This window comes from Osmia bicornis, chromosome 8, assembly GCF_907164935.1.
Source record: "Osmia bicornis bicornis chromosome 8, iOsmBic2.1, whole genome shotgun sequence".
In the NCBI taxonomy this organism is placed as follows: domain Eukaryota; kingdom Metazoa; phylum Arthropoda; class Insecta; order Hymenoptera; family Megachilidae; genus Osmia; species Osmia bicornis.
The window spans coordinates 1,474,373-1,492,097 of NC_060223.1; the positions used below are offsets into that span (position 1 = coordinate 1,474,373).

General features: G+C 44.4%; 1 protein-coding gene across 1 annotated transcript; it reads right to left on the bottom strand.

The window, feature by feature from the left end:
* Positions 1-3,934: 3,934 nt before the first annotated feature.
* On the bottom strand, positions 3,935-4,876 carry LOC123988083. The gene has a single exon (XM_046286868.1). It carries the CDS (start codon positions 4,874-4,876, stop codon positions 3,935-3,937), a length of 942 nt encoding a protein of 313 aa, XP_046142824.1.
* Between the last annotated feature and the right edge of the window lie 12,849 nt (positions 4,877-17,725).

Consider the following 17,725-nt stretch of genomic DNA (forward strand, 5'->3'; position numbering starts at 1 on the left):
GCTGATCAGCCGCTACGAAACATCGTGCGTTGGTCTTGCTTTCTAGATTGCTTCCGCGTCCATGAGCGACCGTCGTTAGTACCTCGTATCCACCGAACTCTTGGGAATTCGCGAGAGAAGAAAGACTAACCACGCGAGCCATGCGACGTGTGAGGGAGTCGGTGCCCGCGTTCAAATAAATCGTTTCAGGTAGAGTAAAGAACTCGACGGCAGATTTTGCGTGATTGATAGCGTGCGTGTACGTGTGTGTGAGAAGAAAGTCGCGTTCTGATTATGTACGGGTCGCACGCTGGAATCAAAGGTCAACCGTGCCGTTAAGCATTTGCGTTATCTATTAGAGTAATGATTACAAACGAGGCAATCCGCGATCGTGTGTATCCGACCCACGTCGTATGAAGGAACGATAATAAACTTTGTGAATCTTCCTCTCTGACAATCTGAGCGCGTCCTCTTTATTTCGTTCCCCTTCTTTCTCCCACGATAGCGTGCCCTTGGTAAAGAGCACGGTTACACGATTATCAGCGAACCCTACCGGACTAGAGCAGGCTGGCACGTAGACAGTTCCGGCTCCGCGGCGATTTGGGTCGTTGACCCCGTTATTAGGATCGTCAATCATGGAGCTGGATGCTGCTACGTGTGGGTGACGGCGGAGCAAGCCACCTTTGTGAGCTGCTACTTCTCCCCAAACGACGGCATTCAGACGTTCAGGGACAAGCTCGAAGCCCTTGAGGACGATTTGCGCGATATCTCTGGCGGACTTGTGGTCGCTGGGGACTTCAACGCGCGGGCTATTGGAGTGGGGCATGCCGCAGCCCAACACCAGAGGTAAACTGGTGTTAGAGATGGCTGCCCGACTCGGCCTTGTCGTCCTCAACGTCGGTACAACACCAACGTACCGGCGACCGGGCTTCGGGTATTCGATCCCTGACATTACGCTGGTGTCGGAGGTCCTGGTCCGGAAAGCCGTTGGCTGGAGGGTGATGGATGACTACACCGGTAGTGATCATCAGTACATCACCTTCCAGCTCATCGACGCGACGCGAAGGCAGCCAGCTGCTAGCGCGCGTCGACCATCTGGCTGGAACGCAGCCAAGATGGACGGTAAAAAATTCGTTGCAACCTTGCTCGACGGCGCTCGGCACATTCCACCAGTGCCCGAGGACGCCAATGATGTCGGCGCGGTGGACGCTCTAGTGGACGCTACCATGGGGCTCATCCACCGCGCATGCGATGCGTCCATGCCTCGCAAGAGGCCTTGGAAAGGTAGGATGCAGGCGTACTGGTGGAATGACCAGATCGCCGAGCTCCGGAGGCTTTGCCATCGATGGCGCAGGTTGGCGCAACGCGCCGCCGGCCGACCTGAGGCGGCGGAAAAGGCTGCGGCTTACAAAGCCGCCAAGAAGGCCTTGGGCAAAGCCATCCGGACGAGCAAGGAACGCAGCTGGAAGCAGCTCTGCGACGAAGTGGACCAGGATCCTTGGGGGAGGAGCTACAAGCTCGTGATGGGAAAGCTTCGCCCACCCACCCAGGTCATGGACCAGAGGAAGGCGCGGAACGTCGTGGATGCTCTGTTTCCGACCCATCCGGTCACTGTCGGGATCCGACCGACTGGTGGGGAGGAGGAGAATATCCCGATATTCAGTGCCGAGGAGCTCATGCTCGCGGAACGCAGCATGAAGTCCGGTAAGGCCCCAGGCCCCGACGGCATACCGGCAGAGGCAATTAAGGCAGCTGCGCGCAACTGCCCCGGCCTCTTGCTCGGTATGTATAACGGGTGCCTGAAAGCAGGAGTCTTGCCAGCCCAGTGGAAGCTGGCACGCCTTGTCTTGATTCCCAAGGGCAAAGGCGACCCCGATTCTCCATCATTTTACCGCCCCCTATGTATGTTAGACACGGCGGGGAAGATGATGGAACGCTTGCTCAAGCCGCGATTGGCGACTGCTATTGGGCAAGCCGGGGGCCTCTCCCACCGGCAGCACGGTTTCAGGAAAGGGCATTCCACGATCGATGCGATTGCCGAGGTAATCGGGGCAGTACGCCAGGCCGAAACCGCCTGTCATCAGGCTAGGAAAATAGTATTCCTCGTGACCCTCGACGTGAGGAACGCGTTTAATTCGGCTAGGTGGAGCGACATGCTCCACGCGCTCCAGCGGTCCTTCAGGGTACCTCCGTATCTCGCAACGATGATGAGAGACTACCTGAGGGACCGCAGGCTGTCGTATGTGACAGCTCAGGGCATCAGAATGAAGGACGTCACCGCCGGAACGGCACAGGGGTCAGTGTTAGGACCTGACCTCTGGAATGTCATATACGACAGCCTGCTCCGCCTGGACATGCCCGATAATGCCTTCCTCGTCGCATTCGCCGACGACGTCGCGGCCGTCATTACGGCACGGAGTCCCGAGTTGGCCCAACTTACGCTTAACCAAGTTATGCGCAGGGTCAACGGGTGGATGGGAGAACACGGTCTCCAGTTCGCTGCTGCCAAGACGGAGATCGTGATTCTCACAAGGAAAAGAATCCCCATCTCCATCACGATGATGGTCGGGACCCAGCCTATACAGACCTGCAGCTCTGCGAGGTACCTGGGGGTGATACTGGACAACCGGCTCACCTTCTGGGAGCATAATCGCAGGGTCTGCGACAAGGCCGTACAGAGTACGGCGGCTCTAAGTCGTCTCATGGCGAACGTGGGAGGCCCGAAACCGTGCAAGAGGAGACTCCTGTTGACGTCCGTCCAGGCAGCCCTGCTTTATGAGGCAGAAATCTGGGCGGACGCTCTTAGGGTAAAGAAGTACTGGACTCGGATGGCCGCCGTCCAGCGCCGCGGGGCACTGCGTGTTGCGTGTTCGTACCGCACAGTGTCCGAAGACGCAGCGCTAGTTGTTGCCGGCACGATCCCGATAGATCTGCTCGCCCAAGAGCGAAAGGAGATATATCTCCAGAGTTCTGAGATCGGGCGAGCGGACGCCGCGGAGCAAGCCCGCGAGCGAACCATCGGGCGCTGGCAACAGCGTTGGGACGCTAGTCCCAAAGGACGGTGGACCCGGCTCCTGATCCAGGACCTGGGCCAGTGGTCGTCACGTCGCCATGGCGAGGACAGTGCACCTTCGATAAGACCTACCAGGTTGCGAAGTGCCGTCTCGGTGGATTTGCCGTTTTGGTAGGCGTGTTGGGAGGGGTGCAGCGGTTTGCTGGCCAATACCTCGTCTCTGATGTACCTATCAACCAGCCTCTCCAGCGTTTTGAGCAAGAAAGAGTAAGGCTGATGGGTCTGTATGACTTGGCAAGGTCATAGTTATTCTTCCCTGGGTTCGGGATGAACACCACCTTGGAGTATCTCCAGGCTTTGGGTACATAGCCCTTCGCTAGGCAGGATTTGAAGATTTGGCCCAGGCGCCTGTACAGGTCCTCTCCACCTTCTTGAAGGAGTGCTGGGAAGATCCCGTCAGTGCCTGGGCTCTTGAACCTTTTGAAGGAGCCGATGGCCCACTTCACCCTGTCCGTATTTATCACCTTTTCAGCTATTTCCCAGTCCGCTGGAACAGGATCGGTGCATGCGGTAACGCTACGGCGCCGCTCCCGATCCTCTGTTACTGAGCCTGGGAAATGTGTTTGAATAAGGTGCTCTAGTGTTTCTTTGTGGTTGTTCGTTAGACTTCCGTTGGGAAGTCTAAGGCGATCCAACCTCGGTGAGGGGCCTATCGTGAAGACCTTCCTTAACCTGGCAACTACATGTAGTGCCTCGGTTTCTTTGCAGAAGGTCTTCCAGGCCGTCCTCTTGCTGGTTCTTATTAACTTTTTGTAAGTTTGCTGAGATTTCTTGTAGTTGTCCCAAGCTAGCTCCGAGTTGGCCTTCATGGCTTTGTTCAGTAGTTTGCGGGTGTTCTTCCTGGCTTGGTCCAATTTCTTGTTCCACCAGGGGACCCTTTTGCTACTGTTTCTGATTTTGGCCGTAGGCTTGAGTGATGGCGGAGCTCAGATGCTCCACCGCTTGCTCAATTTCGCCTACGGTTCTGGGACGCTGACAGTTCCCCTTTAGCCTCCCTTCCAGGCCCTCTTTATAGAGTGCCCAGTTGGTGACCTTTGGGTTCCTGTAGGCCTCACCAGTGCCGCCCTCCCTGTCGACTTTTAATTCAAAAGTGATAAGGCGGTGGTCTGAGAGTGTGCTCTCGTCCCGTACCTTCCAGTGTTTGATGACCTGTGTCACCTTGGCAGAGCCTAGGGTTAGATCAATCACATCCTGTCTACGGGAGGTGACAAAGGTGGGGGAGGAGCCTATGTTAAGGATCTCCAGGCCCGTAGTGGCGAGGTATTCCAGCAGTGCTGTGCCAGCTGTGTTTGTGCTGCCCCATACGGTGTGGTGCGAGTTGGCGTCGCAGCCGATCACCAGGTGCAGACCATTGACCGCACAGTGATCTATCAGGGCTCTGAGTTCCCTCGTAGGTGGAGGGTCCTCCGAGTCGTACGGCAGGTACGCCGAGCATACCACCAGCTCTGACGTATTCCCCCCGAGGTTAAGTTTAACCTTAACCGCTGAAAGATCAGTTGTACAGAATTCATTGAGTTTCAGGGCCGTTATCTGCTTTTTAACGAAGATGCAGGCCCTGGGCCTTGTGGATGTGGTATCATAGTAGAGTGAGCCACACCCCGTGTTTAGCCCTCCTACACGTTCCTTGTGGATCCAAGGTTCCTGTATGAGGGCTATGTCTGTCTGCCCCATCGTTAGGCGGTACAGGAGGATGTCTGTTGCCGCCTTGCAATGTTGCAAATTGATTTGCGAGAATCTGGTACCTTCTGGCACCTTGTTGGTGTCAGATGTGGTCCAGTCTCGTTTGGTTAAAGCAGGTGCGTTATGTTCCCCGCCGGGGCCCATTACGCCTACTTGTGAGGGGGGCCCTTGCCGGGGCCCGTCCCTCTTCTACCTCTGGTACCGGCCTTCAGGGTGTGTGTCAGGGTGCGTTGGCTCCCCTTTTGCACACCCATTAGCCCGGTCCTTCTCGTCGCCTCCGCCGTGGTCGGCCTTCCCCTTGGCATTGCTGCCTTGGGGATGCTCCCGCTTGACGGAGGTTGCGTTTCGGCGGCCTTCGGTCCCTGGGAGGATCCGGCGGCCGCCGTCTGTGTGTTGCAGTCGCTGGGTGGGGTGGGTGGAAGGGTGTCGGCGCAGGGGGCAAGGGTCTCCGTGGGCACCGTTGCCAGCGCCCTAGGCTCCCCTTCACCTCCATCCACGCCACTCACCCCCGCCTTCCCTTCCTCCATCACCGAGGCTGTTGGTCCCGGTTTGTTCTCTGGGACCGTGTTGGGGTTCTTCTTATCCTCCGTGGTCCCGGCAGGTCCCTCTCTGAAGAGTGCCCTGCGCAGTCCCACGTGGACCTCAGAACCCTGCCTCTTGATGAGGCTGTGTGACACAGGATCAACCCCCAGGACGAGAGTTACCGAATTCGGTCCCTCTCTCCTGCTCCACACTCTCCAAAGGTTTGTGCGGAGCCCTGGGTTTTGACCCTCCATCAGTCTTAGTAGGGCCTCCGTCGCCACCGGAGGTCCGGGGATGACTGTCACCATCCTCTTTAGCCTTGGGAGGTGCCGACCATCCAACACCTGGAGGTCCGCTCCCTCCCAAGGCCTGATTTTGGTGGCAGTGGCCCTCAGCCACTCCACCGCTCCGGTGTCCGAACAGGTCACGAGAAGCAGGCCTCCCCCGAACCGGCACTCGTCGAAACGCGGTATGGTGCTCCCTTTTTGGAGCCCACACAGCATCCCGACGATCGCCTGCTCGACAGCGGAAGCCTGCGCCTCAGTGAGGGTCGACTCCGGGTAGTTGGCCGGCGCGATAGCCAGCCTCCTCTCCGTCGTCAGCGCCTCCCTGAAGCTTATCGGCGAAGGGAAAATTCTTTGCCGTTTCTTGGCGCAAGGCTGGGTATTTGGGGATATGGATGGTCGGATCCTTTTGAGCCCCTTGCCCTCCATAGCTCCCTTACCGCTCGCCTGCGACGTCTCTGCGCGGGGTTTCCCGGTTACCGGGTCTCCTCTCACAGCGGTCGTCGCAGGGGCCGTCCCCGCCCTGCTTGTGTTCACAGCGGTGGCCGACCCGCCTGAGGTCCCTGGTTGCGCTGAGCGCGCCCTACGGGCCCTCTTCTTGGCGGCCCCGCTGAGCCTTACCTTCTTCCATGCTCCCGGGTCCTTTTCCGGGATTTCTCCCTGGTCGGCCCCGGTCGCACCGGAGGAAGGCTCCTCGTTGAGGGTGAGTATGTCCAAAGCCGGCAAGGTTGTGACCTCGCCTGCCACGGACATGCTCTCCCCAGAACCGCCCGTTAGTGGTGTATCGGAGGCGGTCCCCAAGATTGGGTCCCTTCCCTCCTCAACCAGCCCGCTTTCGGGTGGGTTCGTGTATATGTCTGTGTCTGTTGTTTTGTCCGTGTCCATGTTCGTTTCCGTGTTTGTGTCCATGTTTGTCTGCGTGTTGTTATTGTTTTGTTTTTTTAAGTTTTTGTCCATGTTAGTCCCACGAGTAGTCGGGAAGTATGGGTCCACCCCTGCAGAGCCCGCTTACAGGGGTAAGGCTAGATACAATGGGGGGACGCCTGGTACCCCAAGGGCATCGTTCGTGACACCTTTACCCCGGTGCCATCCAGCTCTCGGCACGATTGCTTACACCTTAGCTTGGGGAGCTGGTCCGCGACGGGGCTTTAGTTCTCCTCTGAGGGGTTTTGGGCCCTCAGGGGTCCGTTATAGCTCCCGTTGGCCGGGGCACTCCGTAGGCGCACCTTTTCCGTATCCCGGTCACCGGAGGCGTCCCGTTCTACGGTACTCGGGGCCCACTTCACGCACCTGGTCGTCCTCCTATCCGCCACCCGGAGACGCGCTCGGTTGGGGCTCAGCCTGGATCGACCCAAGGTCGTCCTGTTTCCCCGCATCCCTTTCGGGGGTTGGGGAACTCCGAGTATAATGATAATAATAATGATAATAATAATGATAATAATAATGATAATAATGATGATAATAATGATGATAATAATAATGATAATAATAATGATAATAATAATGATAATAATAATGATAATAATAATGATAATAATAATAATAATAATGATAATAATGATAAGAATGATAATAATGATAATAATAATAAAACATATTTCATATTTTCTCTTATTATTAACAAATTTCATTATATCTAAATATAATCTAATTGTAAGTATATTTTATTTAACATACTGTTAGTAAATATTCTCAAAAAATCATTTTTCCAATAATGAACAACGATTACTTATACAAGTATTTTTATTAGTAGAGGAGTTCATTTTTGGGGAACTATATTCTATATTCTGTAACACAAATACATCTTTTTAGATAAATTAAGGCTATCCTGTGATTATTTCTTTATTTTGAGTTTAAGGTGATGCGAGCGTCAAGGCCGAACTTCGAATTCCGCGTCGGTAAAACAGTCAACGTTTCATCGAAAATTAGGCCGAACAGAAACTGATTTAAGCGCCACCTCAATTATCGCATGCTATAACGGCAATAACGGCATGCTATACTACGTCACCTTTCGCATACACCTAAATGATACGTGTATACTACGATAGCTACAGGGTGATTCTCTCGGCGCGCAACACAATAGCCGCCCCGCACAATGGAACCCTGCTGTGTTTGCGGGTAAAAAGACCCAGGGGCCATATCGCCGGACCAAAAACTGCTCTGTGTGTGTTTATGGCTGAGACGAAGACAAGAAACAGAATAGCAGGGGTTCCATTGTGCGGCACAGCTATTGTGTTGCGCGCCGAGAGAATCACCCTGTATATGTATAAGTACATAATTAAACAATACTGACCATGCAATCATTATTATTAATTTTCGTTCCGTAAAATTGTAGTTGCAATGTGATACACTTCAGAATCTGAAAAGCATAGTTCCTGAAAAATAAATAACAGAGATTAAATAGAAAAGAAAGCATAAATTTCGCAGCCAATTCGCTCGTATTATTTGCTGTATAATTAATAAATGTACCATAGAAATAATGATACAGTTATTAATTAGTCATCAAATAATAACGATTGCCCACTTCTCACTACGAGGAGGTTGCTGTGGTTTGGAGACCCGCCCTAACTCATCCCATCCACCCTCCATTTATGCAAATTTTTACTTTCATTCAATAATGAATTCCTCTTGAAAATTGTTATAAGAAAAATATTTGTTAGTCAACGTAGCGAATTTCTATCAAATGAAAAGAAGAAATTATGTGTTCTGTGGACAAGAGCGAGATCTGGCGTCTGACCAGAGTCATGGATAAAGTCATAGCCTTTTCAATGTACAACGTCTCTGCTTGAAATATCTTCGCCAGGGTTGATTTCTTTTTACCACTGCGTATCAAACCACTTCGTTCTTTCTAAATTCCATATTTTGTGATTTTCTTTTTATTTTATTTTTAATTAGTCATTTTTTTGTAATTAGTCATTTGTAATTAGTCAAAAATCATACAAGTTCCTTTTTCAGGAACTATAAAATTACTATAGTTATACGTTCTATATAGTAATATTGCAATCCCGAAAATACTTTTCTGAATTTAAACTATTGTTTCCCAATTAAAAAATATATCAATCTTTTTATCGTAGCTCTTAGCTTGATATCGCTTTCTAAAAGTTATCTTTAGAAAACGATATCAATTACCAGGTCACACCACACGGAGGTGTCTACGTTAGTGACCCATGCTAAAATCATAAGAACGTGAAACCATTCAAAACATACAACATAAAATAAAAATTTTAACAATACAATCTTGAAATAGAAAATAAAATTAACATCCTAATATCAGAAACAATTGAGAAAATAATAATAATTTAACAATAAAATGCTGTAACGGAAAACATAATTATTAGGATTAGATATACAATAACGTGAAACCATTCAAAACAGACAACATAAAATAAAAATTTAAACAATACAATCTTGAAATAGAAAATAGAATTAACATCCTAATATCAGAAACAATTGAGAAAATAACAATTCAACAATAAAATGCTGAAATAGAAAATATAATTAACATCATAATTTCTGTAACAATTAACAAAATAACAATTCAACAATAAAATGCTGAAATAGAAAATATAATTAACATCATAATTTCGATTACAATTGAAATGAAAAATGCCGACAACAGAAAATATAATTACCATTACAATCTCAGAGTATGTTTTAAATAAATAGAACATAATTAAAATAAGAACATGAAATATAATTGATGTGCAAATCAATAAGAAAAGAATAATTTATTTCAATAAAGCAATAAACGAAAAAGAAATAGGGGAAATAAAATCGCGAGTTGACCTTCTAACGAGCTGGGTATTGAACTCGTAAAATTTCGAGTTCAATACGTCCTGGACGGTATTATTCATACCGTTCAAGGAAAAACACAAAAAATGAAAAAATAAATTACCGAGCATAGTGACAGAATGACTGTCCATCCGAAGATGGAGAGTCATTAGTAGTTCCCCTCTTCTGGGCAAATTTTGTCGGGGCTCTTCAGTATATAGCCTCTTTTTGCAAATGTCCAAGCACAAAACACTTTTTAATTTCACTTCACTTCACTTCACTGCACTTTCACTTTAATACTTCATTTTTGTAATCGGGTCTAGTACCACGACTACGACTTACAAACTAATAAGGCTTGGCCTTGAAAAAATCAAGAGAGAATGCTAAATTAATTAATTGATAAATTAATTAAATTGCATTTTCATCTTTTCTCTTGATTTTTGGTTTCCCAACCCCAGATACAAGCTTCTCACGTATTAGAGGAGAATACGAAGAGAAACATGAAAGCTTGCTCTGGCCCTGCCTACTTATAAACTAAACTCAATCACACCAAAAATAAACTACCTGCCTGCCTATCGCTATATTTAAAAAAGGGCAAAAATCATTCTCACAAAAATTCACTCCACGGTTCTCATACAACCACCCGGGTGCAAAGATGCCTACACCTAGGGAGAACGTCCCGGGACGCCTCCGACATCCGAGTTCAATTCAACTTTCACACTCTAATAAAATCATACCTTTTTGCTGAAATCGACTGACAAATAATAGTGAACATTATGCTAAAGTAATACATTTCATTTTCGTATTCTATTGAATTATCTAATGTAAAAATTTTTCAATTTATTCTTGATAAATATTTTGTAATGTTATAGTAAGTTAAGATTGTTAATAAACGATACAAATCCCACATCCTAACCACACACACACATGTGGAACTTCTATCGTGGTTCACTATTGGTTCACTACTTTTGTTCACTACTGTTTGGTATTACACTTAAAACTAAACCTTGTCCACCACCCTCCACCCACGCAAGTACATCTAACAAGGGACATTACCCAATCGACACACGCGGATTTTGATGCACTTTGAGTATGACATAGAACTCAAAAAAATATTTGACACGTATTTTTTTTTATCGGCCATCGTCCATGCTGAAGGGGTGAAAATAGCCCCCAAAGTTGGGGTTGCAAAACACATTTTCTTGAATATCTCAGGAACTGTTAGGTGTATCCGAAAAATTCGAAATGGAATTTGTGTGTTTTTGAACAGCAAATTTTTCTATGTAGCCACCTTTTTGATAAATTTATTTGTTTAAAAAATATATTGAAAAATAATCTATTTTTGTCATTTTTTATGGTAAAATGTTCATCTAGTTTCATAAAAATTTATACAAGTAAACTATACATCTTGACAAAGAATGCGGATAAATTGGAATGTTTAAGTTCGCCGTCATAGTAAATATTATTACGTTGCAAATTGTACTCACATCTCGACTCTGCTGGCCCTCTATAGCGATGTCTACGTTTCATTTTGATATAAATTTGTGTAATATTATTCAATTAATTTACACTATGGTTTGTTAATCGCTTTATGAGTAAGCATGGCAAATAAAAGTAGTGGCAATCCCCATCGTAAAAGAGGTAAATACGACAGGCGTGGGGAATGCCAGTGGTTTATTGAAATAGGAGTAGTTGTTCCTTTAAAATTGCGCCACGTTTAGAAGAGTATGGTAGCCCTGAGAAGAGCTGATGTTATTAGTTCTAAAACGAACTGATTTTGGTACCCCCAAGAAGGACTAGTTTTTTCATTTTAAAAAGTGCTGAAAAAAGTGCTTAAAAAGTTGTTATTTTAAGGAAGCGATAGCTGATATTAATAGTGCATTCCAAATATTTTTGAAGTAGAAGAAATATGAAAGTAAATAAAAATAAATTTTTTATACGTCTGTGCAATTCTATATTAGTTTATATAATGGTCACAATAATGAAAACTCTCAAAAAAATGTGTGAAACACAAATGTCGTCGACACCACGAACATTTCAGCACAACAATTTCTGCGCAATCTGAACAATTCAGGGATTCGAGTTGATTGAAACAAAAATCTACTGGGTTTTCAAAATGTTCTGGCCTGCTATCCGTGTAACCACATCGAAACCAGGCATATTTAAACAATTCTCTATATCTAGGTGCAGAGAACTGATTATGTATTAACGACTGCATCTTTATAATCGTATCACGCGCATGTAAATTAATTTCTAAATCTAATATGATTACTAGATCCGAAAGTTTCCGTGCAAAATTTTTCCAGATTCTAAAGCCATACACATCTAAAGGCTGAATAAGTCCCGTGGTGTTTTTTGGAATAGTTAAGACGGTAACAGTTTTATTTTGTGGAGTGATATTTTGTATTAAATTTTCATCGTATCCGGTCCATGCATCAAGCAGCGAAATGCTGTTTTCGGTCGTGTTCGGAAAGAACACCTGTTCCAACCATTGTTTCAATAAGTCTTTGTTCAACTTTCTTGACGTTGATGCTCCCATAACAATATTAGGCGCTGTGAATATTGAACGACGTACACGAGGTTCAATTCGGCCACTTGTTTCTTTCAGTACCAAATACAGTGGAGACAAGAGTTGGCCATCTGCTGATACTGTTGGCTGTATAGTGTAGCTATGTGTTATGGCCGATGAAGACTGTATGATTGATTCTGTACGTTTTTCGCCTTTCCACGAAAGGGTACGGCCAGTGTGCATTTCTAACTGGAATCCGCTCTGGTCAGAATTGAATATGTTTTCAGCACCATGATTTTGAAAGTATTGCTGTACATGCGCTACAAATTCATTGGCTTTTTCATTTATATCAGCTAAATGTTCGCTATAATTTCTGGTGATGAATTTAGTCGTTTTTCTAGAAACAATGTTATTAGATTGTTTAAATTTCCACAACCACTTTTGCGATGCTTTAAATCCAGCCACGTTAAGTTTTTGCTGTTCCTGTAACGCCCAACGTTTTAAATCGATATCGTGTATCACAATTTTCCTATTTCGCGCTAGAATAAATTTTTCTAATACTTTTTCCGCAATTTGTTCTAATTTATCTAATCGAGATCCACCACAGCTAATTTGTTCTTCTCATTGATACAACTGTTTACGACTCTTCAACTTTTTATATCTTTTATGCACAGTCGCGAACGATAATTTCCTCTTTTTCCCACTCTTTCAAAAGTCCACAGCACTTTTTTTATATTCCATATCAGCAGGTACACGTTCCGTCTCATTTGGAGTATCCTCAGGTGAACTGGATGAAGTCCCACTGCTTTGTAATGGCACTAATGCACTTGATTCTAGCTCGTGTACCGACGATGAAAATTGATCCTCGTGTACATGATCTTCAAATAATAACTCTTGTTCTGTTTCAATTTCTGTGTAACCAACCTGCATTTGTCTGTCAATTAAGTCACTCATAATTTCAGCTAACTCAACTTCTTTTGCATTTACCGGTGTGTGAGCACTACTATTTTCATAATTATATGAATCTATTAGAATTTTAATAACATTTATGGGATTTACTTTCATTTTAATGTAATTGATTTCTTGAATAACGAATAGGAAATATTATTATTTTTAAAAATTAAGTAAATGAAGGTAGTTTTGCACGAGCAAAATTAAATTTAAGTTAAATAACTATTTCGAATAAATGATTAGATTACGGGCACTTGTTTTAACACGTTCGCGACGGAGTGTACCACCGGTGGTACATTCTTGTCTGTCCCATGGGACGGGATGAGCCACCGGTGGTACATACACAATGGTTTCATCGGGCGGGCTATGCCACCGTTGTTGTATGAACTATTATCGCGTCATACCATTTAAATAACTGATTACTGTAATTAACAAAGTTTTGAAATCCCCGTCCCATGGCGGAGACACGAGATTCAGGCCCCGTCGCGAACGTGTTAATCACAATTCTACAAAGCATGAATCCACTGTTTGTTTCGAACTACACTGGAACAGAATGTATGATACTCGGACAACACTCGAAAAGAATCTGAACCTGTTAATCAGTGAAAACTTTACCGAATTGGTTTTCCATAGCCGTTAGGTGACAAACAAGCACTGTCATTGGAGGACCAAAAATGTGGGTAGTCTGTGTGTAAAATGTTGTGATTGGTGAAACGTTTTACCTAGCTTGGTAAAAGGTGAAACTTTTAGCCATAAAAATGAGTGCAGAACAAGCAGGTAGCGGAATAGAAATTGGGAGCACCCTGCTGGGGTAATAAACGATCGTGAGCTGAAAGAAACGTATGACTGAATTTCTGCATTCTTTAATTACTTTATGAGTTTTTCGAACAATACAACGCACCGCGTTAATTTTTCAAATTGTAGTTCCAGATGTACCCATTATAAACTAATTCATTTAACTGCAGCATTTTCTAGTTAATATTCCTTTTGTTGGCTAGCTAATTTACATTTGCGTTTTATATTCTGAAGTAAAGATTCTGCTTTCATGTTGTCACTCATCATTCATTACTTTTGAGGATAGGATTAAATATACAGCGGGGTATAAAAATAAACGTACAGCAAGATTCCTCAGGTCTGTCGTATTTACCTCTTTTACGATGGGGATTGCCACTACTTTTATTTGCCATGCTTACTCATAAAGCGATTAACAAACCATAGTGTAAATTAATTGAATAATATTACACAAATTTATATCAAAATGAAACGTAGACATCGCTATAGAGGGCCAGCAGAGTCGAGATGTGAGTACAATTTGCAACGTAATAATATTTACTATGACGGCGAACTTAAACATTCCAATTTATCCGCATTCTTTGTCAAGATGTATAGTTTACTTGTATAAATTTTTATGAAACTAGATGAACATTTTACCATAAAAAATGACAAAAATAGATTATTTTTCAATATATTTTTTAAACAAATAAATTTATCAAAAAGGTGGCTACATAGAAAAATTTGCTGTTCAAAAACACACAAATTCCATTTCGAATTTTTCGGATACACCTAACAGTTCCTGAGATATTCAAGAAAATGTGTTTTGCAACCCCAACTTTGGGGGCTATTTTCACCCCTTCAGCATGGACGATGGCCGATAAAAAAAAATACGTGTCAAATATTTTTTTGAGTTCTATGTCATACTCAAAGTGCATCAAAATCCGCGTGTGTCGATTGGGTAATGTCCCTTGTAAGTACCCGAATGAGCTTTGGGCATAAAAATGAACAAGGCCAAAGGTATTTTCACCTACCAGTTTTCTTCATGTGTGCTGAAATGCCTAAGCTAAAACGTATGATTAGCAAAAACTAAAGATGATATTCTCACTTTATTAAAAGTAAGAATATCGACGAAATTTCACGGCTCCGATTTAGTATATGGGCTGGCCCCCCCAGAGGGATGCAGTATATAGTCGGATAGCTTGGAGGATGACCGCGAAAGAAAAACAGAGTGATTGGGGGTAAAAGGATATGCGTAACGCGGTGTGAGGTCAGTCGAAGACGAAAGCGAATGGAGAAGATAGCGATGAAATAAACGTTTTTACCAGACTATTTTAATAAAAGTGACTCGACTTTGCAAATATAAAGCTTGAAGAGCAAATACAGAAAAGCACGGTGCACTGCTAATATCAGCTGGCAACGGAGGTTCTTAGGCCCCCTGGACTTGCGCTCGACGCTACATACCACCCACCCCGCCTGGGCGTCGTAACGTAACGCCAGGACAGGATGCACCCCTTCGCTAAGAGCGCTACCCACCCATCGAACACGTTGCATCAAACGTGTCCGAGTGGTGGACGCCCATAGTATAGGCAAAAGAACTTAAAGACAGCTTAGCGTATGGGATGCAACATACTTAAATGTTCCGTACTCTATGGCTGTGCCTGCAAAGGCATAGTAATGCATGGTTTTATCTCCCATGAGATGGTGTTCACGGTCTTATGCCGCGGAATCCTTGTAACTAATTTTATCAAATAAAAACCAAAAGGATTCCCACCGAATACTAGTCAGTGTATAGTCATATTTACTCTCGCGTTGGAAATTTTTCGCAACACTAATTAAAATAGAAAATCCTGATCTAAAAACATGACTGGTACATTAACATCTAACGGGGTAATATTTCACTACACAAAGGTATGCAGGTGGATAAATGATTATGTGATCGAGTTCGTGAGGCTGAAGTGCGAATGATGAGTGTTTAGAGTCGAGTACCGTGAACGCGACAGAATGAATTGCAAGTTCGGGGGTGTCCCACTTGGACGTCGACCGATTAGACGCGTCCCGATTGGACGGTCACGATTGGACGCGTTTCTTTTGGACGCCGCGCGCCGCCAAGAATTCCTGCACGAACTCGCCCGCCTCGATGATGTAAGTTGCTTGTCTGTTCTGATTTATTAGATTTATTAGATTTGCGTATTAATGCATATTTTATTTTATCTATTATAGCCGGATTGGTGATCCTCCCCCTTCCGCTCTATCTATCATATCTTATTTTATTATTATCATATTATTATATATCTTATGTTATTATTATTATAGTATATCTTATGTTATTTCGTTTTATTAGTATTATTATATTTTTATTTTAGTTTGTTTCCTTTCTTCTTTTGGAGGTTTTCTGGTTTGCAAATAAAAAATATACAAAAGGTATCGATGTAATTTATTTCTTGCCCCACCCTTCCTCCTACTCCTTTCATTTATCTAATTAAAAAATTACATCTTATGTCTTCCCGCGGCCGTTTCATCACTTTAATTTTCACCTAAAAGTTTGCATGGCATTTTCTTGGAATTGACGTAGTAAAATAAACACAATATAAAACTTAAAAATTATTTATTCATATAATCTTTATAATTTTACAAACATTTTAAAATACAAATTATTATATTATAGAACATTGTTCGCTCCTATTCATAAATTGTGAAGAGAATTAAATCCTAATCACTCAATGAAAATTGTATTTCTCTTTCGTTGTAAAAAAATTTCTGTGCTAAATAAACATCATGATTTTCTACTCGTTGACCAGCTGTATCTTCTCGTATCATGTTTGTAAACTAACATCATGCTTTACGAACGCGTCAATTTATAATCAACCCGGCTTCTCGAAGTTCTTCGATTATAGAAACGATCTCGTTGTCATGCCCCGTATGTCCTGTGGATTTCGAGGATACGAGAAGACGTAATCTATCGACGAGCTCGTTTGGGTTATTCCAGTGCACGTAGTCCACCGCATTATCGTTAGCCACCATATCGAACGGTATCAGATTACTTCCACGCCGCTCGCTCTTAAGCAATTTTGCAATGATATATTTATACTTGTAACCCTTGTTTCTTTTCACAAGCCCAGACGAGATATGGCTGCGTCTATGGGCGTTCGACGACTTTAATATTTCCGCGTATTTGTGTAAATCAGCATCGTTGAACAAGGTGTATAAATAATAAATAGTAATTCGTACAAACCAGTTGTTCCTTTGTACCTCACCCCATTAATAATCACATCGTCGTTTTTGTTTACGTCGAAACCTGAACTTCCAAGCATTAATTTGTTACGTTGTACGTATACTCCATACACGTCATCTATCTTCTTCTCACGATCGGTAAAGAGTAATTGTATTGAATGTATTTAGCTCCCAACGGCTCCAAATTTTCCGTGAAATGGCTACGTATGTTTTCGCTAGGCTTGTCCAAAATTCGCTGCATAGAAACATTAAGATTCTCGTCGCTGTCGCCGTACGTTTCAACGGCGTGTATCGATTCTTCATGATGAAAATCGGGACGATATTTCGTCACATCCACCGCCTGTTCACTCGAAGATGTACAGTGCACCGATGAGATGTTGCGGAGGCTAAGGAGTGACTCCTCGGTCTGTCCCGCCTAGTCCCAACGTCGTCACGCACCCACACCATTTGACTTTGCGGTGTACAAGCGGCGGGCTTAGTATGTGTGAGCGTTTCGACCAATAACGCGCGACGGTCTAGAATGCGTGTGCATTAGGCGTGACTAGAAACCTCTGACCAATCGTACCCGCATTCCTTAGCCTCCGCAACATCTGAACGGTGCACAGTACCAGGTTCGGAATAAATGCGTGCTTTTGCAGTTTGTGCGCTTTGAGGGTTAAGAAAATCGAGGGTTAAAAAAGATCGTGTCTGAATGCGGCGATTCCGCTGACATATTCTCGATAATTCGTTCCAGCGGTTCTACCACGGGTCTCAATCGTTTTTCGATGACTCTCTCCTCGTCGATGCTGTCCGATTTGAGAGCTCTGCGTTTTTTGCGTATAGCATCGCTTGTTTTAGCTATAGCATTCGCAACTTTACTCGATTCTTTAATATTACTATTATCCATTGCAAAGAGAAGACGTCTACTCGCTAAGCGTTCTATCGAAGGACTAAATGTTTCAGAAAACGACA

What these genes read in the sequence shown, in the direction of transcription:
- LOC123988083 (XM_046286868.1), bottom strand. Translation starts at nt 4,876, where the DNA reads ATGGGCCCCGGCGGGGAACATAACGCACCTGCTTTAACCAAACGAGAC.